This window comes from Rhinatrema bivittatum, chromosome 8 (genome assembly GCF_901001135.1).
Source record: "Rhinatrema bivittatum chromosome 8, aRhiBiv1.1, whole genome shotgun sequence".
Taxonomy (NCBI): domain Eukaryota; kingdom Metazoa; phylum Chordata; class Amphibia; order Gymnophiona; family Rhinatrematidae; genus Rhinatrema; species Rhinatrema bivittatum.
In genome coordinates, this window is record NC_042622.1 from 43,669,913 (window position 1) to 43,692,631 (window position 22,719).

At 44.3% G+C, this 22,719-nt stretch overlaps 1 protein-coding gene across 1 annotated transcript in view; it reads right to left on the reverse strand.

Moving 5' to 3' along the window:
* Positions 1-235: 235 nt before the first annotated feature.
* The window catches only part of LOC115097953 (protein-glutamine gamma-glutamyltransferase E-like), a 53,893-nt gene continuing 31,409 nt past the window's right edge, over positions 236-22,719 (reverse strand). The window contains exons 6-13 of the mRNA XM_029614143.1: positions 19,912-20,089; positions 18,858-18,993; positions 16,600-16,703; positions 14,673-14,915; positions 14,247-14,585; positions 10,002-10,159; positions 1,922-2,055; positions 236-1,302 (exon numbers count right to left, since the gene is read on the reverse strand). Of these exons, the coding sequence (XP_029470003.1) occupies positions 1,116-1,302; positions 1,922-2,055; positions 10,002-10,159; positions 14,247-14,585; positions 14,673-14,915; positions 16,600-16,703; positions 18,858-18,993; positions 19,912-20,089 (1,479 nt within the window). The 3' untranslated portion in view covers positions 236-1,115. The remainder of the gene's footprint in view (positions 1,303-1,921; positions 2,056-10,001; positions 10,160-14,246; positions 14,586-14,672; positions 14,916-16,599; positions 16,704-18,857; positions 18,994-19,911; positions 20,090-22,719) is intronic.

Consider the following 22,719-nt stretch of genomic DNA (forward strand, 5'->3'; position numbering starts at 1 on the left):
AGAAAAGCAGTAAAATCTGCTTTTCTGTGCACCCTCTGACTTAATATCATGGCGATATTAAGTCGGAGGTCCCGAAAGTTTCGAAAAGTAAAAAAAAAAAAAAAAAATTTGAATTCGGCTCGTGGCTGTCGGGTCAAAAACCGGACGCTCAATTTTGCTGGCGTCCGGTTTCCAAGCCCGTGGCTGTCAGCAGGCTTGAGAACCGACGCCGGCAAAATTGAGCATCAGCTGTCAAACCCGTTAGTGTTCCTAACGCCTCCTTTTGCCCGATTTTACCGCCAGGCCTAATTTAAACACTGAATTGCGTGCACCGATGAATGGCCGGTGCGTGCGCCGCTCTCCCGTGGACTTTACTGTATCGGCCTGTGTGTGCACAGAATTTTATCAGTGTGAAAAGAAAGGGCACTGGAAGAGTTCTGGGTGAAAGACTACACTTTAGCTATCGAATGCAGAGATTGAGTGCAGCTGGCTAAAATTACATAAGTCTGGCTGGAAAACCATCTTCCCTAAAGTTAACCTGGAAAAGAATTGCACATAACTTTATTCAGGTATATTCAGTAGCAGACTTATATGGGCAAGTGCCACTGAATTTCCAGATAAAGTTACATGCATGACTTTACCCAGATAACTTATCTGCTTGCTGGCTCTCTGAATATTAACCTCATAGTTTCTAACCAAGGCTCTCTCCAAAACACCTCTTTTTAATGCAGCCAAAAGTACACATGTTGTCAAAATGTGCTTTCAAATGACTGAACATTAAGTTCAGTCCATTTACCTGTCTTATTCTTTTGTTATGTGCTTACACCCTGGCTAAGCCTTTGAAAATGTACCCGAATATGTTCTGCACTTGAGGTAGTTGGCAAGTTTACATGAACATCCTATTCCATTTATTCTGCGGCTATTCCATTTTCTTGTTTTAGGGATTCTCTGAGTGTTGCTTTTTCGGTTCTTGTTTTTCCCTCTGAACCTCTGCTGGCTTCCCTCAGGGTGCTGCTTGCACAGCCCGGGAGTTTCTTGATAACATTGAGTGTTGATGTGGAGAAAGTACGCGGTAGAACTGGTAAGCAGCAAAGCTCACAGCTGTGCGTGCGGCAGATGTGCAGATAGACCGTTCGTTATTGAGGAGGTTGCCAAGGTTGCGCACCAAAGGTAGGTCTTTGTTTGTTCACCAGAATACTCTGGAAACCTTTCAGAGTAAAGCCTTTGGATTTTATTTCCACCAGAAGCTGCCTTCTGCCAGCTCGATGAGGGATGAAGTCAATCTGGAACTTTGAACTCTGCTTAGGCCTCAGGTACGGCAGTCTAGAAAGTAATGGAGAAAAGAGTGAGTGGCTGGAGGCAGGAAATACTCAGCAGCAGGAGATTGATCAGCAAAGGTCCCAAACTGAACTGGAAAGCTGCTGGCTCTCTCGGATGTTCAGATACTTTCAGTGTCCCATGAATTTGCCAGGGGGGGGGGGTGCAATCGCAGCCCATGGTCAGCTCCACTGCAGTCAGCGAGACACAGCAGATTGCTGGGAGAGACTCCAGTGAGTCTTGGTACTGTTGTGAATCAGCGGGTACCTACAGCAATGTCAGTGAGAAGCCCAGAGGAAAGGAAATTATGTGCATTATATTTAATAGTACCTTCCTCAGCCCATGGTTTATATCTCCTATTCTATGACAAACTGCAAGAAAAATGTACGTTTTTTTCTTTCTTTTTTTTTAAAATAAAATTCCTATTACAATTCTGGTGCACCAATGGACATGAAACGGACTGGGTATGTCGAAACGGCACCACTTGGCAGTTTGATGTTGATTTTCAAACTGCTTCTGACTAGAGAGGTCGTAGGTTGCGACCTAAAGCCCAAGCCCAAATCAGTGAAGGCAAGTCTCACAGGTATCTCTGACGCGAGTAGAAGAAAATAGCTCTATGACTTACTCTCCTGTGAGCCGTCCCTTTATCAGACCACCGCCTTCTACCAGCACGATGCAGTCATCCACTGGTTTGGGTAGAGGATTTGTGAAGGAAATCTCAGCGCTGGCTGACTTTTTCACTATGACCGGACCGAGAACCTGCACAGGGAAAGAGGGAAAGAGATTTCCAGGTAACTCTTCTGACAGCAGCAGCAGCTTTAGGGTCCAGCACATCTTTATGCCGGCTAAGGGTAGATGCAGGAATGTTTACGATGCAGTTTAGTCTGAATGTGAGTTCTTTTATATTTCTGATAAATGATGCTAAGGTAAGCTCATACTTATATGTTTGTAAAAAGCCTTGTTGTAGTGAACACCAGGTAAAGAAAGGCATGGTTTCTGCCTTTCTGTAATATTTCAAAAATAATCAGCAATAATCAGCCTTCATGACTTAAATATAGTACTGAAAAAAAAGTAACCGCAGCAGCACTCAGATATATATCATAAATAATATCTTATAGAATGGGATACGATTGGTTCATGCAATGCATATATCATTTATTTATTTATTTCCATTTGATATTCTACCTTTGCCTAGACTTTATGGATCCTCAGTGTTTATCCCACGCCCCTTTGAAATCCTTCACAGTTTTATTCTTCACCACTTCCTCTGGAAGAGCATTCCAGGCATCCACCACCCTCTCCGTGAAGAAATACTTCCTGACATTGGTTCTGAGTTTTCCTCCCTGGAGTTTTAAATCATGACCCCTGGTTCTGCTGATTTTTTTGCAATTGAAAAGGTTTGTCGTAGACTTTGGATCATTAAAACCTTTCAAGTATCTGAAGGTCTGTATCTTATCCCCCCTGCTCCTCCTTTCCTCCAGGATATACATATTTAGATTCTTCAGTCTCTCCTCATAAGGCATTCGATGAAGACCAAACACCTTTTTGGTCGCCCTTCTCTGGACCGCCTCCATCCTGTCTCTGTCCCTTCAGAGATACGGTCTCCAGAACTGAGCTAAGTACTCCAGGTGAGGCCTCACCAAGGACCTGTACAAGGGGATAATCATTTCCCTTTTCTTACTCAATATTCCTCTCTCTATGCAGCCCAGCATACTTCTGGCTTTAGCTATCGCCTTGTCGCATTGTTTCGCCGACTTCAGATCGCTAGACACTATCACCCCAAGGTCTCTCTCCTGCTCCGTACACATCAGCCCTTCACCACCCTTCGAATACATTTCTTTTGGATTTCCACACCCCATATGCATGATTCTGCACTTCTTGGCATTGAATCTCAGCTGCCATATCTTCGACCAGTCTTCTAGCTTCCTTAAATCCCATCTCATTCTCTCCACTCTGTTGCAAATCTTAGTATCATCCTCAAATAGACAAACCTTACCTTCTATCCCATCTGCTAGGTCCCTCACGAAGATATTGAACAGGACTGGTCCCAACACCGACCCTTGCAGCACTCCGCTCATCACCGCTCTCTCTTCCTAGTAAGTTCTATTTTATATCACACATTGTCTTCTGTCCTTCAGTCAGTTTGCTATCCAGGCCACCATCTTGGCACTCACTCCCAAGCTTCTCATTTTATTCACTAGCCTCCTGTGAGGACCGTATCAAAAGCTTTGCTAAAATCCAAGTAGATGACATCTAGCGCTCTTCCACAATCCAATTCCTTAGTCACCCAATCAAAAAAGTCTATCAGATTCGTCTGACAGGACCTTCCCTTGGTGAAACCATGCTGCCTCTGGTCCAGCAAGTCTGCTGTTTGTAGATAGTTCACTATTCTTTCCTTCAGTAGCGACTCCAATACTTTTCCCACCACTGAGGTGAGGCTAACCGGCCTGTAGTTTCCAGCCTCCTCTCTGTTCCTACTCTTGTGAAGAGGGACCACCACCGCTCTTCTCCAATCACTTGGCACCACTCCTGTTTCCATGGATCTATTGAACAGGTCACTCAGTGGAGCCGCCAGCACATCTCTGAGCTCGTTCAGTATCCTGGGATGAACCTCATCAGGCCCTATTGCTTTGTCTACTTTCAGTTTTCCTAGCTCTTCCCATACATTCTCTTCCATAAATGGAGTTTCATCCATTCCACTCCCCTCCAGTTTCGTGTTAACTAGCGTCGATCCTTCTCCGGGGTCTTCTATAGTGAACACTGAACTGAAGTATTTGTTTACTATTTCTGCCATTTCTTCATATCTCTGCCCATTTCTTCATGTCTCTGCCCATTGATCCTTTTCACCTTTCAATTTCACTATACCATTCTGGACTTTTCTCCTTTCACTGATGTATCTGAAAAATGTTTTGTCACCTCACATTACCTCTTTGGCAATCCTTTCTTCCGCTTGACTTTTCGCTTTCTTGATTACATTTTTTGTCTCCCTCAGTTTTACCAGATATTCTTCCTTGTGATCCTCCCTTTGGGATCTTTTATATTTTTTAAATGCTGTTCTTTTATCTTTTATTTTATCAGCCACCTCCTTTGTGAACCAGATAGGTTTCATTCTTTTCTTGCTTTTCTTTACTTTTCTAACATATATTATTATTTATTTATTTACAATTTTTATATACCGATGTTCATTTCAAAAAGAGATATCACATCGGTTTACAATAAGGTACAATAGGTAATTCACTATCCCCTAAAAGGGCTTACAATCTAAAATTTTTGTACCTGAGGCTAAGAGATTACAAAAATAAAATCATCAAAATCAAAGTTCTTAACAATTAAGCAAAAGGTATAACAAGGAGCATATTAAACAAATAACACATACGGCCGGCGCCATTTTGCAATACGGCCCTAGTGCATGAGGTCGCTCCCGGACCCCCGCTGGACTTTTGGCAAGTCTTGTGGGGGTCAGGAGGCCCCCCGAAGCTGGCCAAAAGTCCCTGGGGGTCCAGCGGGGGTCCGGGAGCGATCTCCTGCGCTCGTGACGTCGGGGGACAGGAACCAAAATGGCGCCGGCGCTACCTTTGCCCTGTCATATGACAGGGCAAAGGTAGCGCCGGCGCCATTTCTATTAATGCAGCCGTGGCCCGAGAGTGGAAGATCACACCGGGACCCCCCCCCCCACTGGACCCCAGGTAATTTAAAACATTTTGGGGGGGTTCGGGAGGGTGGGGGATTTATTTTAAAGGGTCGGGGTGGGTTTTAGGGTTGTTTTAGTGTGCCGGTTTTCCTGCCCTCCCCCTTCCCCTCCCCCGATTTACGATTTTTGACGATAAATCGGGGGAATTCCTATTGCATCGCGCCTCTAATGATTTTTGACGATTTAAAATATATCGGACGATATTTTAAATCGTCAAAAAACGATTCACATCCCTAATATATAGAGCAGTTTGGGGAAGCCCGTGCTTGATTTCTTTTATGGGCCATATAAAGTGTTGGGAGTGCATGCTTTATACCTCTATGTACAGTAGTAAAACAGTACTGCAAAGAAGGCTAAAACTAAATAAAGATTTAGAAAAATAATGCCACTTTCAATTTACAACAGAGAGGATTCACTCAAGAACATTTGAGATCCCATTTGAAATGTCAATTAAAAAGAGGTTGAGCTAGGCATAACCAAAACCCCAGGAGTTGATTGCGATGCAGTTAAAATATCCACCCGACCCAGACTTTGTAATCGGGCAACGGCTAATTACAGACTTTACCGCAAACGCACCAGAAGTGGGGGAAGTTAGCCCCATTGGAGTTTTGGCGAGAGGAGAGCCATACTCTCCCGGGGAACTTTCACTAACCCCCCCGGAGCCCAAAACGCCGGCTCGAGCTTTGCCCCTGGAGGACGTCGGAGGAGCTGAGTTACATACCCAAGCGGTTAAGATAACCCAGCAGGGTGGCCCAGAAGACGTCCTAAAGGCTGGTGATCCCGGAGGAGTCCTGCAAACTCGCGCGGCTGAGACGCCAGGAAATGAGGAGGAAATGGTGGCGTCTACCTCCCAAACATCGGGGGATCCAGGCGAAGGAGCTGGAAGCGGGGTAAGGAAATCTTTCACCCAGCAATTTACCAAGCCAGCAAAAATAACCCTTGATAATATCTGGGACCTCATGAATGGGATGATGGTCAAACTAGACAATCAAGCCCTGCAGCTTGAAAATATTTCAACCAAATTCGGGTTGCTGGAAAGAGATACGCAGCAGAAATTTATCGAACAAAGCAACTCTATAAAACATATAACGGAGGACATTAAAAGTCTTCAGAATACTAATGCCACTATAATATCAGAAAGGATTTCCACACTGAGAAGGTTAGAATCCATCGAGAATCATGTGAGACATTTAAATTTGAGATTTCTGAACTTTCCAATTATAATGGGGGAAATTCCTCTATTATCATTTAAGAAATATATTTCTGAAGTCCTAAAAATACCACAACAAGAGATACCACCGGTTAAAAAGATATTTTTTCTGCCAAAAAGAACAAGCACTCCGCTAACAGTTCCGCAACAAGGGTCAGACTTTCAAAATCTGACCGATTACCTGGAAAATTCTAACATAGAAATAATAGATCGTGCTGTTTTGTTTGTTTCTTTTTATGAAGAAAGTGATGTCTCCAAGATAATGAGAAATTACTTCAAAAATATCTCTACATTATTCTGTGGTGGACTCATCCGTGTATACCCGGATTTGGCAAAATCTACGCAGCAGCGTAGAAAAGATTTTCTGCAGATGAGACCTGAGACTACAGCACTGGGGGCTAGCTTCAAATTGAGGTACCCCTGTAAGTGCATAATCCAACTGGCCAGGAATATATATATTTTCTTTTTACCAGATCAACTGAGGGCTTTTCTGTCTGGTAGGAGACCTCCCGATGAGAATTTGGGACAATAGAAATTAGGTGTGAAGCAGGGCAAAAAATTGTGAAATAGATGTCGTGTGTACTCCTTGAATATTTCCTTTCTCTCCACAATTACCTATGTATTAAGAGAGTAGATATTGGTTAGTTCTTAAGTATATGGGAAATTTAAATTTTGTTTCTTAAAAAAAAAAAAAAAAAAAAAATATGCACCCATACTTCTACAGCTGAGAGACTTAGGGGTATATTTTTTTAAAATATGCTATTCGGGGTGCACACATGGACGTGTAATTTTATAACATGCACGTGCTGGTGCGCACATTTATTTATTTATTTAGAACTTTTCCAATAACAGAATTACTGATCAATTCGGTTTACATTTTGAACAATAACAGTGACAAGAGAATGTCTTACAAAAAACAGGTAGAAATAACTTGGAGATAAATATATGGGTTATAAAATCCCAGGCGGCGAGCACAGTTTGGGGGGGGTAGAATCTCAGTAATTCGTGTGGTGACGCAACGTCGAGCTTCCCCAGTTTCCAATTAAGGAGCGGACTGGGAGGGAACTTTCCTACTCCCTACCCTAACCTCCCTTCCCCTTCCCCTCTCCTACCTGCCCCTATCTCTATCCTAGCGCCCCCCCCCCCCCCCATTTTTTAAACTTACATTTTGTTCCTGAAAAGGAGCAGTAGCAAGTTGTGCATTCCGGCACCCTGCCGGCGAATGATCCCCCAGCACAGTGGCAAATGGTTGCTGTACCGGGCACCTCTAGCCCCTCCCCGCCCCCCCTCCCCAGACTACCCCTCCCCACCCTCTGTCAATGCCTGGCTCTTGTGCGCATAACAGGGGTTACGCGCGCGGCTAGGCCCCTTTTAAAATGCGCACGATGCATGCAAAGCCTGGCTGTGCGCGTAACCCCTATGTTTAACGCGTGTGGGCCATTAAAAATCGGGCTTTTAAGATTGATTGGATTTCATTCAATCTAGTTGTTGCGATTCTGCTTGTAGGATAGGCTCACAAGTAGCCTCTCACCTTCCCGTGCTGGGAGGCTGCCGCTGCCACTGCTAACTGCTGCCCGCTCTCCTTGCGGCCTGGAGGCTGCCGCCATCTCTGCTGCCTCCTGCAGCCTGAGTGCCGTCCCGTCTGCTCTTCGCGGCCTGAAGGCCACCACCTAACCAACCACTCATGGCATGGGCCACCGCCCTTCTTTGCGGCTTGGAAGCCATCGCCATCGCCGCTGCCTTTTGCGTGGCCTGGGCCTGCCTCCTCCTGCTCTTCATGGCTAGGCTGAAGCTGACGCTCTTCTTCTGCGGCCAGGAGGTTGCCATAGTCTTCTTTTTTTCCTGCAGGGAGCCGCTCTCATCGGGGCCTGCTTTCTCCTTCGTGGCAGGATGCCGCTCTCCAAGGTCCTGCCCTTTCCTAGGCGCGTGGCTGCACCTCTCCAGTCCTCCTGAGCTCTTCCTGCTGATGTATCCAAGGCGTTTCCTCTTCAGCCCTATAAAAAGGGCCTTCCTTCACTCAGTTTTCACCTTCGCAAGGAGCCAGTCATGAAGTTGGATTGCTCCTGGATCCTCTGTTCCAGCTCTACTTTCCAGGAGACTGCCGTGATCCTTCCTTGCTTCTTCAAGGCACTCTGTTCTTCGTTGGTATTCCTTCTCTTCATCCATGGTTCCTGAACCTTCATCTTCATCTTCATTCCATGTCCTTTTCTCTCATCGGATCATGTCTCCTTGTTTCCAGATGTCCAGATCTCCTTGTCTCTAGATGTTCCGATGTTCCTGTCTTCTGATGTCTGATGTCCATTCTCCGGATACTCCTCATCCTGATGTCCCTGGTCCAGTGTACCTGATGTTCCATGCCTCATGTTCCAGATGTCCCTGATGTCCTCACCTCCAGAGGTCCCTGATGTCAAGATGCCTTAGATGTCCAGATGCCCTGATGTCCTGGAGTCCAGAGGTACCGGTGTCTTGTTGTATCTGATGCCCTATGTTCCAGTCCTGATGTTTCCAAGATCCGAGTCTTGATACTGATGTTCTGAGTTCCGAGTCTTGATCCTGATGTTCCGAGTTCTGAGTTCTGATCCTGAAGTACCGCTAGTTCCTAGTTCCGGGTTCAGCTTTGCCTTGTCCCGGACCTCGTCTCCAGCTGACCTTCCTGGGAGTAAATCCGTATCAATCCAGTGTCCATTTCTGGTGGCTGGAGTCCTCTTCTGGTTGGATCCGTCTTCGAGCACTGCTCGGATTCCTCCTTCATCCTGAGTCTCAGTCTGCGCATGTCCTGCTCTCTGCATGGTCCGTGACCAGCCTCTTCAAGTTGTGTAGGGTGCGCAGTGGGACAGGGTGGTCCATGACCAGCCCACTTCGGCTGTATAGGACGCTCTGAGGGGTAGTACCAGTCTAAGTCTCTGAGTATCCTTAGTCCTTATGCTTGTCTTATCCAAGTTCCAAGTGTCCTCGTCTCATCTGAGTTCCAAGTTCCAAACGTCCTCATCTTGTCTGAGTTCCATTTTCCAAGTTTCAAGCCTCCTCGTCTCATCCCAAGTTCCAAGCCTTGTCCAAGTCTCGAGTTCCTGTCTTGTTCCAAGTTCCAGTACCATTGCCTGTCCTCGACCTCTGTCCGTCCTGTCACATCTGCTGCTCCCATGTGGCAGGTCCAAAAGGGCTAATGAGTGGCCAGAGGGCTACCCCAGAGACCAGCATTGCGTTGCTGGGTCTCTACTAGTGCGTGCATGTTCGGCAGAGGTTAGGGCTCTGGTGGTCAGCCTGTTCTGCCCATGCTTGGACACTTCTTGCCTGCCTTGGAGCTTCCACAGAGCTCCTCTCTGCACTCGTGCCGTGGTCCAAGGGCACATCTCCCCGGAATCGGGACTGCTCCCTAGCGCTCCCGCAACACTAGTTAAATGAACCAATTTACATTCTATTGCGACCGACCTCTGGTTCTCAATTTAAATCAGCCTAGATTCACCCAACTAACCAGGGAGAGAAAGGGTAAGAAGCCTTCTTGCCATTGCTAATAAATGATTATCCAAATCAGAGCTTTGTTTCCCTGCCTTAACTTGATGTGCCATGTCAAAAACTGTGATCCATTTTGAGTTGTGTCATGTGTGGTTCCACTTTTAGCAAGCCAGATCCATGCTGGCCCAAATTCAAGTCAAGCTGCACCAGACCATAGTTTACTGTGACTCAAAGAATTCAAGTTGTATCAACTCAAAGAAACTTGCTCTCCTTTAGTCTGAACTCCTGTTCCTTATGTCACTCCTCACTTACTTTTTCTTTTGAAGACAATGGCTAGGACAGTTCTTTTACCTTGATTTTGATAGATGGGTTTTCTACGGATACATCCTTTCGTACCACCAGCTTCCCCCCATTCTTCACTTCACACATGGCTGACACTTGCAGCATGTTAGGCATAGGTAAGTACTTCTCGTACTCAGAGAAGTATACATCTATGGGAATCTCTTCCTCTGGAATGTAAACATAAATAGAAAAAGATTTAAATGTAGTAACATTAAAAAAAATGTTATTTTGAATATGTAAGAAGAGATATTTAAAAATCCCCAGGTTACTCATGCTTTGAAGTAGCACGAGCACATTTATCCACCAATGGGGGGGGGGGGGGGATTTTCAGCTGCCGATTTTATTCGGGTAGCTACTTACTTACCCAGGTAAACTCATTTTGAAAAATGTTCTCCTTAAGTCCATGAAAAAATAGAAATATCTTATTTTTCCTTCAAAACTGTGGAAGTTAATATTACTGCAATGAGAGTTAAGGTACATATATGTGATATAAGAAACCACATAAACCTGATAAACTTTATGGACCCTTTACTGGTCTCCATATGTCAATCTGATTCTTAGAAAAGAAGGGGACTGGTGCCCATGGAAAGACAGAAAATGAAAGGAAATTCTTGAATATAATTCATGTTAATGCAGTATGTATTTTTCACAATAAAAAGCTGCCATCACATCTGTACCAGGAGGGGCTTTTAGACCAAAATTAAAGTGTATTGGTGGAGCAGTGAGGCAGCAGAGATAATTAACAGATTATTAATTAAGATTCAGGCTTTGTCATGGTATTTCTAATTTTTATTAGCATGTGATGACTTTGTATGCTTTTAGGTATTGTATGGATGGTTTCAAGAGGGCAGGGTGGCCCTTATAATATGGGCGTCAGACCTGCCTCGTGCATCATAGACTTTGGTGGTGTGGTAGGGTGTAGAGTTAGCCTGTTGAGGAAGCGGATGGTGATCATCGATTGCTCCACTGCAGTTTGGAATCAAACAAACAGTTGTGTTTGGCTGGTGCTGATTGGTTCTGTGCTACACTGGAGTACGGGATTTTAGGAGGAGTCAGGGAGCTTTATCCTATTCTTCCTGTTCTTTTGTCTTGGGAAAGCAGCATCCTCCCCGCTCATCCTCTACTATGATGTATTGTTATTATATGCTTGCGGCTGTCACAGAAATTTCAGAGTGGGGGAGGGGTTTTTACTCGAGCTTGGTTAATTTTACTAGGTTGTGTTGAGCAGTCGGCCAGGTTGGTTGGAAGATCAGTGATGGAAACCTTGAGTAAATTGCAGTCTCTTTGGAGGTAGCTGGGCTGTGGCAGGACCTGCGTATGATGAGGCAGTGCGGAGCTTCAGGAGGCCTGCAGGCGGAGGCATCTTGCTGGGGGCAAGGCAGATGACCACTGGAGCTTTTGGATTATAATGTTATGAGCCTGGGTAATGTTGTTAATAGCCTGTGTTAATAAAGCTGTGGTCTTGTTGATCCCAAGTTTTGAGCAGAATTTCCCTAGAAATTCACTGTAAGAGTGTCCCTTCCACTCACTCTCCCTACTCCCCTGGCCACTTTGCCCTCTCAGGCCCCAACTCCTCCACCTGCCAGTATCTCTCCCCTCCACCTCTAGGCTCAACCTCTTCCACTCTATCGCCACTTCCAGAGTTTGACCCTGTTCTCAGTACTGCTCCTCAAGCAGGCTCCCTCTGTCCCTCTGTCTCTCACACACATACTCCCTCTCTCTAGTGCACATACACACACCCTCATATAGGCTCCCTCATTCTCTCTCTTACACACACACACACACATCCCCCTCATACAGGGCCCTCTCTCTTGCATACACACCCACACAAGCTCCATTTCTTTCTCATGCATACACCCTCACATAGGCTACCTATGTCTCTCTCTCACGCACCCCTACACACTAGCTCTGTCTCACACATACAAAATCCCTTCAATAAGGCTAGCACCCTCACATATACACGATCCCTTTTTCATACACACCAGCTCCCAATCTGTCACACACATACACACTCCTTCACAATCTCCTCATATAGGCTCCCTCTCCTCTGGCACCCACATTCAAATTCCCCCCTGCTCTCTCTCACCCCCCCCCCCCTCTGCTTAAACTCCCTGGTCTCTCTCACACACACACCCTGCTCTCTCACCCCCCCTTGCTCTCTCTCCTTCCTCCCCCCTCTCTCTCACCCCCATCTCTCATACCCCCTCTCTCTCACACCCCCCCCCTTCCCCTCACACACACCTCTCTACTCATTCACTCTCACCGGGGCCTTTCTCTTCACTGCGAGCGGAGTGCGCTCCATTTATGGTGCGGCAGGGTCTTCCTCTTCACCGTGAATGGCGCACTGGGATCTTCCTCTTCACTGCAAATGGTGCGCCAAGACCTTCCTCTTCACCATGAACGGTGCGTGCTCCGTTCGCGGCATGCCGGGATCTCCTCTGCCATTTTCTGCGCAGAATTTGGCAATTCTGCACAGGAGGGGAATTCTGCGCAAATTCTGCGCTCTGCAGTAGCGCAGAATTCCCCCAGGACTAAAGTGGATGCTTTTCCTGTCCAGTTTTAGAAATGTATGGAAAAAAAAATATGACCACATTATCTCACTGCATAAAAAACTCCCATCGGCTTCCCATATCACTTCGCATCCAGCTCATTATAGGTTCCCTAAACTTAAGGATGGTAACTTTAAAACAGCCGTGTGGGCATACATGAACATGACTATACCGGCGAGCGCCCATGGACATGGCTATTTTATAACATGCACGTGTATATGCACGCATTTTATAAAATTGTCTGGACACATGTAAATGTGCGCGCCATTTTATATGGATGCGTGCATGTGCTGCTTCTACTACATAAGTGGGGGAGATTTTAAAATACATACACCGATGCAATTACTGGTTCTTTCCCACTTTGCCCAGTTACAGGATAGGACTTCCTAATCCCCTAGCTAACTAATCTCTCTTTTACCCTATTTGCCTCAACCCTTAAAACCCCACTGACTAGCCTAGTTATTTTTGTTTCATAACTTTCATGCCATCTATAGCAGAAATAAAGTTACGCGGTAGGGGACCCCCGGCGTGCGCTGGTTTTGCATTTAAATTCCTGGAACGTCCACGTCACACCTAGACCATGCCCATGCCCCATCCCTTTTTTGGACTGTTTCTTTTGTGCGCGTACCGGGAGATACGAGCGTCTATGGTCGCTTCTTAAAATATGTGCGCCACATGCTGGCCCAAGAGACGGGCATGTCTCCCTGATTTGGCGTGCGTAGGGCTTTTAAAATCTACCCCTAAAGCCTTCCATGGGCTACCCCCTTATACTTATCCCATCTCCTAATCCCCTATCAGCCTAGTTGATGTGTAGTTACTGACCCTCCCCTCACCAAAGGTCATCGGACTAGAAAGCATTCATGAAATTAGGTTTTCATACTCGGCTCCCAGTCTTTGGAATTTTCTTTCTCTAGCACTGAGTTTGGAGAGAGACTATGAAAGATTCAGGAAGTCTTTCAAAACCTTCCACTTTACGTAGGCTTTCCCGGATCAGCTTTTCAACGCTTGCTGTAGTAGTGATTGCTTTTGTCCTTTTTCTCTCTTGCCCTCTCAGGCCCCAACTCCTCCACCTGCCAGTATCTCTCCCCTCCCTCCACCTCTAGGCTCAACCCCTTCCACTCTATCGCCACTCCCAGAGTTTGACCCTGTTCTCAGTATTGCTCCTCAAGCAGGCTCCCTCTGTCCCTCTGTCTCTCACACGCATGCTCCCTCTCTCTAGTGCACATACACACACCCTTTTCATACTTCACCCCCAGTCTTTGCAATTTTCTTTCTCTAGCACTGAGTTTAGAGAGAGATTTTGAAAGATTCAGGAAGTCTTTCAAAACCTTCCACTTTACGTAGGCTTTCCCAGATCAGCTTTTCAACGCTTGCTGTACTAGTGATTGCTTTTGTCCTTTTTCTCTCTTAAGTAGTATCATGCAATGTTGATCTGGCTATCGTTGTAATGTTTACTTCTGTATCTCCTATTCTACTTTCTCTTACTTTGTAAGATTTTCTGATACTAACCCCTGTTTGTATTATTATCAGGTTTTTTTATTTTTTATTATTTTGGATATGTGTTTAAGATCTGTTTTAATTTTTAACGTCTTATAAAGGTTCTGGTCTTGTTTTTTAATATATATTTTGCTAGTAATTGTACATCGCTTTGATTTACCTATGTAAGAACTGTGATCAATCAAAACAAATAAACTAAATAATTTACCTTGTTGGGGACCCAAAAACACAGATCTAAAGTCCTTCAGCAATTCACGCATTGGTCTCCCAGTGTATAGGGTGGAAGAAGCACTAATGTTGACTTTTACTTTCTTCATTTCAGATGTTAAGTTTGTGAGAATAAGCATAAGGTTGATATCTTGGCCAAACACAGGAGGATCAACCAGCCTGAGTTTTCCATGTATTCCAGGGTCTTTTGAATCCTCCGGTGCCTCAGGCTTCTCTTCTGAGCCACCATTTCTGCTTGCCATAAAGTTTTCTCGTGTCGAACTACGTTCTAGAAGCTTGTTAGAAACCTTATTGTATATTTCTCTTTCCTTCGCAGAACCTGATTGATAAGAAAAAGATAACATGAAAGATATGCTTGTGTCTCTAATGCAGCTCCTGGCTTCCTCCTGCATTCAGTTGTCCTTACCTTCTTGATATTTGTAACTATTTGTGATGTCTACAGGCTCATTACTGCCCAGTGCCTTTGTGCTGATGCGCTGGCCAACTGCCGTGATATCGGAGAAAACTTTCTCCCATTTTTTGTCATTGTGGTAAATCCAGGAAACACGGTCTGAATTCACCTCTGAGTAGACAAACATGCCATCATAGTCCAGGTCTACTTCTCCTTCCTTCACAGCATTTACTGAGGTAGGTCCACAGCAATAAATACCTAAAACAGTAAAATAAATGTACTAGGTTCTAATGGCGGTAACGCAAGGCTAATGTGGGAATAACGCACAGGAAAAAGGTGAGTTATTTCTGACGTTAAATCCCGTGTTAGTGTGCGTTACTCTACCGTATTCCGCACTAGCAGATCCTCATTTCCATTAACTCCTCCCACTTGCATACTAAATGTAAATTTTGCATACTAACACACGTTGTGATATTTATCACATGCGTTAGCGCCTTATTGTCCGCATTAGGGCCTTAACACATTTTGATGAATGACCCAGTAAGTTAGCTGGATAAATAAAATTACCCAGTTATGCCCACTACCTGCCCATTGACTAACCAGATAATCATTTAGCTGGATAAGTGACTTATAAGTGGTACAGCAGGATATTCAGTGGCTGCCACTTAGCTGGATATGTCCAGCTTATCTGGCTAAATAGCATTTGAATATCTACCTTATTATGTTTTATGCTTTACATGATTCTTTATGATTTTATTTTATATTTCTTATTGTAGATTGTTGATGCTACTTCAGTTTTATGGATACTATCTTTTATGTTTCCATTGTCTTAAATTTGTTGTAGTTTGCATTTAGCTTTTAGCAAAAGTGGGTTATTAATATAATGATTAATTGGTAATTATTCTTTTAATAGAGCATTCATCCATGAGATATTCCTTTGGATTAGAAGTAGATATTAGGGATGTGAATCGTTTTTGAACAATTAAAATTATCGTCAGATAATTTTAAAATTGTCCAAAATCGTTAGAGTGCACGATACAATACAAATGCCCCCAATTTATCGTCAGGGGCATTTGTATTGTATCATTAAATAGGGCGCGGGAAAACCGGCACACCAAAAAACCCCTAAAACCCACCCCGAACCTTTAAAAAAATCCCCCACCCTCCCGAACCCCCCCAAAATGTTTTAAATTACCTGGGGTCCAGTGGGGGGTCCCGACGCGATCTCCCTCTCTCTGACCACGGCTGCGTTGAGAGAAATGGCGCCAGTGGCCCTTTGCCCTTATCATGTGACAGGGCAAAGGTAGCGCTGGCGCCATTTTGAAGATTGGCAATATGGCCCGCGTGCAGGTCGCTCCCGGACCCCCGCTGGACTTTTGGCAAGTCTTGTGGGGGTCAGGAGGCCCCCCGAAGCTGGCCAAAAGTCCCTGGGGGTCCAGCGGGGGTCCAGGGGCGATCTCCTGGACGCGTGACGTCGGGAACCAGGAACCAAAATGGCGCCGGCGCTACCTTTGCCCTGTCACATGATAAGGGCAAAGGGCCACCGGCGCCATTTCTCTCAATGCAGTCGTGGCCAGAGAGAGGGAGATCACGTCGGGACCCCCCCCACTGGACCCCAGGTAATTTAAAACATTTTGGGGGGGTTCGGGAGGGTGGGGGATTTGTTTTAAAGGTTTGGGGTGGGTTTTAGGGTTTTTTGGTGTGCCGGTTTTCCCGCCCTCCCCCGATTTACGATTTTTAACGATTTAAAAAAAAAAAAAAAAAAACCAAAATAACACGACGATAAGATTTCCCTCCCCCCCAGCCAAAATCGATCGTTAAGACGATCGATCACACGATTCACACCCTTAGTAGATATTCTTATAAATAATTTTTGTCCATAAGAGGAATGGAATTTACAGTAGCAGAATATTGCCAATATTTTCACTTGCCTCTGCCTTACCTTTACTTACTTCCTGGGGAGTAGAGTCCAGAACCTGCCATCCATCATAAAATTGACCTAAATCTCTTCGAATAAACCAGGATTCATTCCAGACATGGAAATTCCTGTACCAATTATGGGAACAAATAAAGAAACTCTGTCTGGTTTTAAACTTACAGACACAAGACTATTAAACACAATAAGAAATCCAGTAAACCACTGGTTCTCAAACCTGTCCTGGAAGCTCACCTAACACATATAGTTTTCAGGATAGCCACAATGAATTGAATATGCATGAGATAGATAGGGCTAAATTAGGTTTCTGATGTTTGCAAATATATCCCATGGAGATATATATATATATATATATATATATATATATATATATCATAGTTATTTATTTATTCATTTATTCATTCATTCAAAATTTATAAACAACCTATCAACATTATTGGGCGATTTCCACAAAAACATCTTCATGACAGATATCCTGAAAACCAGATCTGATAGGTATGCTTCCAAGACAGCTTTGAAATCAAGGCACATTTAAAAACATTATTATTATTTGACTTTTCCTGCCATTCAGTTTTGCACCACCATAGGTCATGTACCAATATATGATACGATGGTAAATGAGAACCATTAGGCCTATTTACATGAACAATTTCATTCCTGGAGCAATGCCATAGGCAGTGTAAATAGGTAGGACTGAAACCACAGAAGATAGAGAACCTAAAGTATAACTATACAAAGACTACCTTCCACCTCTTTTTATGTAAGCATTAGATGAATTGGTGAAAGATATATAAACAGATCTGGTTTATAACACCACAGGGCTTCTGTCACTATAATCATTGGTCTCATGATAACTTAAAGGTGAATTTTAAAAGCGATGCAAGGGCACAAAATAGCAGATGTGTGAGCTAATACAGATCTCAATACAAAACCCTCACTGTATTACACAAAACCATCAACAACCATAAAACCAAATGGTCAAAAAACCCTCCCCAACTTCATCAAAGCCAGAAATGCCTACGCTCCCATAACACAGGCCTCTTGGTCATTCCACACACTAAACTTATTTATTTATTTTTTATTTATTAAGGCTTTTATATACCGACTTTCTTGATACAAATCAAATCAATTCGGTTTACAATGAACTAAGTAGAATATACAATTAACCAATCAACAAGAGATACAGAGCATACAGTTACATTATAACAAGGAAGCCTTAACTTGGAGTAGGAAAATAAAGAAGGGGTGAACGGAGCAATAAATATATAAAGTGCAATAAAATAGAATAAATACTATATACAGAGGAGGGGGCAAGGAGCCAACCTCCCTTTAATGGATATTATGCATGAGAATTTGGAAAATTTTGTTTACAGAGATGTGTGGTGAACAATTCTAGATCAGGGAATGGAGTTTGTAGTGGGGAAGGCTTGGCTGAACAGCCATGTCTTTAGTTTCTTTTTAAAAGTTGTTGTTAAAAAACTTGCCCACTTATCCTCCACTAGACAACGCTCCTTCTCAGTAGCCGGTCCTACCCTCTGGAACCAGTTACCCTCCCACCTCAGACTGGAACCCTCTCTCCAAACATTCAAGAAACATCTTAAAACATGGCTATTCCAGAAAGCCTACCAACTAGCGACCTAACCCCTCCTCCCCCCTCCCCCTCCCCTGTCCCCCCAAACCCACAAGAAAGCCTCACCGTATTAATATGTAAGACAAAAAACAAACAAACCACCCTGTATAAAGTTCTCCCCAATTGTTACTATGTACAAATATGGTCCTTGCGCTCCACTATGTTTCACTGTTAATTTGTTAACCTGTGTTCCTCTGTTATACTGTTCCTAATCATGTTTTAATGTTACAATGTAAAAATGGTACGACTCCCGTCATGCTATTATCCTGTTATAATGTGAACCGATGTGATGTACCCCAACGAATGTCGGTATATAAAAGCAAACAAAATAAATAAATAAATCCTTCTAAAAACCTGCTGGCAGTATGTTTTTTGACTAGTTACTAGTCCATTGAATAGGACAGAGCTTTCACAAACTATATATTTCTTAAAGCTCTCCTTGTTTTTCTGTTGATAGTGTCTGCATAAATTTCAGGTGTGGCATACTGTATTGTACTGCAGCACCACTGAGGCATACATTTTCAAAATTATTATCCGGTCAATGGCCTTGCACTCTTTTTGGTTTAATATGCTTAAAATGTCTATGGGAGGACAACTGGCACAGAGTTCTGGTAGAGTAAGATACGATATTTACCAAACGCTATCATCGCTTATGTCCAGGATCTTTCCATTACTGTCGTAAAATACATCAACGCTCAAGATTCCGTCTGTGTTGTGGGCTGAGTTGTAGTTTGTGATCACCCGGGTAGGAATCCCCAAACACCTCAAGACTAACACAAAAAGAAATTGGGAAGAAATGAAACATTCCAGTCCTCATTTAGTTAAAACCATTGAAGTCTGCAATCATTTATTCATTTTCTTAGTTGGATTTTCCATGCAACGTCGGTGTAAGAGGAGGCACCAGGCAATGCCATTTTCTGGTAGCGACAACCAGCCAAGCATAAAATATAATTTGCACACAAACCATGGGTTTGTTTTTTTTGTGCAGATAACATGCTTTGTGCGCAAATTGTATTATATGCACACACATTGGGGTAGATTTTAAAAGGATCACGTGCATGTCCATGTGTGTGCGGCTCCCAGCGTGCACATATGGACGTGCCAATTATATTACATGTGTGCGCTAGCGCGCACAGGTTATAAAATCTGTTGGCTGCGCGCACATGCGTGCTGGATTTTAAAATCCGCGCACATATGTGCAGGCGGCACGTGCCGGGGGGGGGGGGGGTGAATTTTAATAAATTATGTGCGGCGACACAATTGAGCTTCGCCCAGTTCCCTATCCCCCTGCCTAACCTTTCTTCCCTTTCCTCTCTCCACCCCGACCCCTAACCCCTACCTACTTACCCGAAATTCTTTTTTCTACTTACTGTTCCTCCCGAACAGAAGTAGTTTCCACGTGCCGGCCAGCTGCCGGCGTGTGCTTTCCCAGGCCAGTAGCTAATGGCCGCTGTCCCGGCCAAGCCTTCAGCCCGCCCCTCCCCTCCCCACCCCCGGGCCCTCAGCCTGCCCCTTTTTTCAGGGCCCGGCACTTGTGCGCGTATCGGGACTTAAGCACGCATGGCCGGGCCCGCGCACACATGGATGCACGTGCAGACGTTTGAAAATCAACCTCTTATTGTACTGTCGTGAGGTGTTGGAGTCACACTCAACTGTTCAGTTGTTGTTGTTCCTGAAATGCGGCCTACCTGTGCACATTACCCCTGCAAAGATCCAGCACTGGCCGTATTTCACAGGCTGGTATCCCCCTTTGCGCCAGCTTCTAAGGATCTCAGCACTTCCAGTAAAGCTGGTTGGGTTCATGCCATCGGTGAATTCATCTTCCCACTTTCCCTCCAGCACTCCGTTTTCATCATTGCTGTTGATCTGCAGAAAGACACTCGCCTTTTAATCTTTCCTCTTTCTAGGCCTTAGGAAGTTCATGCCCATGTTTGGGCTACTTTACTCATCATCATCATCATCATGCCTTGGGTCATTCATGCCATTCTTGGTGCCACCCTTGATATCTTGGAGGGCTCTTCCCTCTGGTGATGATGTCTGCCTGTAAGATTCGCTAAACTTGAATAGAAAACCCCAGTTTTGGAGTCCAAAAATACCATGCATTTCTTCCCCCATTGACTTTAATGGGAAACAAATGAATGCATGATACACACACACACACAAAATATTTTATTTGGCCCTGAACCAAATGAAATGAATCACTGCGCCCAATGAACTGAACCAAATATTTTCTCTGCCTGCATCCCTTTCCATGTGACATCAGAAGACAATTTTCAATGCCATTTACATGCGTAAATAGCAATTGACTTTACCTAAATTGGCAGTCTGAAATTTCCCCCATCCAATGTGGCTAAAAGTGTGTGTGGGCTGTTCCAACTTGCCCATGGTTTATGTCAGATTAAGAGGAAGCATTCATGGGGGCATGTTTTGGCTGTAGAAAGGAAATAACACACAGGTAGATTGCATTTTCAGATCTCTGCACGTTGTTATCCATTAAAAATACCTGTAGAAAAATCAAGTTCAAATGTCCTGGGCGCTTTGTATCTGTGACAGCTTTGAAAGCAAAAGTGCTTGCCTATATTCCCATTCAAAATTAATGCGAAGCACCATGCAGACTTTGGCCCAATTGGGACAGTTTGAAAACTGCCCCTTAGAGCACACGTGTTAAGTGCAGTGAGGTGCAGTGTAAGGGAGTGGGGGCGAGCTGAAATGAGGAGAGAGGAGGAAACCTTTCACTCCCAAACAAAAGCTAAAATTTGAAAACCACAACAGTCCACTTCAACCTTAAAACTGGAGTTTTAGTTGGTACTGTTCATTGCAGAACTAATATAAAATCATGGCTGGCGGCTTTGTGTTAGCTATTAACAGGCTAATAGACGCATGTATGGGCACATGAGCGAACATACAATGGAATTTTAAATCGTGTACGCATTTACACACATAAGAGTTAAAATACGCCTAGTGCGCGTATGTGTGCTCCCAATTTTAAGCCACTACTCAAGCAAATGTATTTTGCGTATCTCCCTTAAGAAATTGTCAGCTTTAACACACATACGTAAGTGGATTTTAAAACATGCTTGCGCGAGGGACATTCCCAGTTTTTCCAATTAGTCTACCAGTTTGCCCAGTCAATCTCGAAGTTATCCAGACCCCTCTGGTTCTTCATGCTGCATGCCCCCCCCCCCCAGTTGACCCAGACCCCTCACCCTGTCGTATGTGCTATTTCTGCAGAATTGATCTTTATCAGAAGCAGCACTAAAAATACGCAGATAACAAGCCGATGTGCGCTACGGCCTCTGGTTTTAAAATACAGAGTTACGAGTGTAACTGTTGGCTCCTCCCTGGAATGCCCATGCCCCGCCCCCAACTCTGCCCCTTTTATTACTCGCATACGCTTATATAGGTGCATAATTTCCAGCTTTAAAAATACATGTCGTTCATGCATGGCCCAGATAATTGTTTATATAGGCTTTCTAGCTCATGCACCGCTTTTAAAATTCGGTCCTAAGGCTTTCAATTTGTGTGACCCACTTTTTCATGTAATGATTTGATTGTGACACTTGGTGCTTTGTACTCCTAGTTTGTTTTGGGATTTTGATGTGGAAAAGTTACTTTGGGGAGCTACGCTTCATCGTGTCTCATAGAGGTGGGGGCAGGTTTAAAAGAAACAACCCACTGAACTGGCTGCTGCAGGATGCTGCAAAGGCAAACAGTTTAAACTGGATTCAAAACAGAATTACCCAAATTTATGTGTGACAGACCCCTCAGATTGGCCCTTGTCATCAGTATACAGCACGGGAAAAGTAAGTGTGGTTTCTGACTATTTTCTGAATCCTAAAATGTTTGTTCAGGATTAGATGTTTGGGACGTTTATTGTTGATGCTTGCAGTTTCAGTGAATGGGCACTAGATGGAAGCAGAAGAGTTGAGATGTCCCTGATACAGGTTAACATCCATAAAGTCTATGGAAAGAAGTTTTCTGATGCATTTATTTAATGAGTTTTGTAGGGTGTTTTTCCTTTAAGAGGGAGGGAAGTCAGAACCTCTTAGGGAAGGGATTGTAAGACTATAAATTAGGGTTCCCAGTTTTGGCGGAGTAAGTGACTAGGGAACTCCATCATGGAATAAGAGTGGAGGGAGTAGTGATCCAAGGCTGGTGGGCCCAGGGACCCTGTCTTAAGGAGATGCCCTGTAGGTATTTTCCCCCTCAAGGGGAAAGGCCTGAGATGACTTTCCTCTCACGTGGATTTACTCTGGGACCTGGTTTGTGGTCTGAATAGAGAAGCAGGAGAAAGAGAGAGCCCCATAGATGGTGGAGGATTCAAGGATAGCTACTTTAACAAAGCATAGGGATACCAGGGTTGTCCTCAATATTGCTAGGGAGGTAGCGCATAGGACCCAAAGCAAGTGGGTACCTGGCTGCCTGATATGAGTACTGGATTTGGAATAAGTTGTTGAGGATGGATGGAGTTTTGGGAAACTGAATCCTTTTAATGG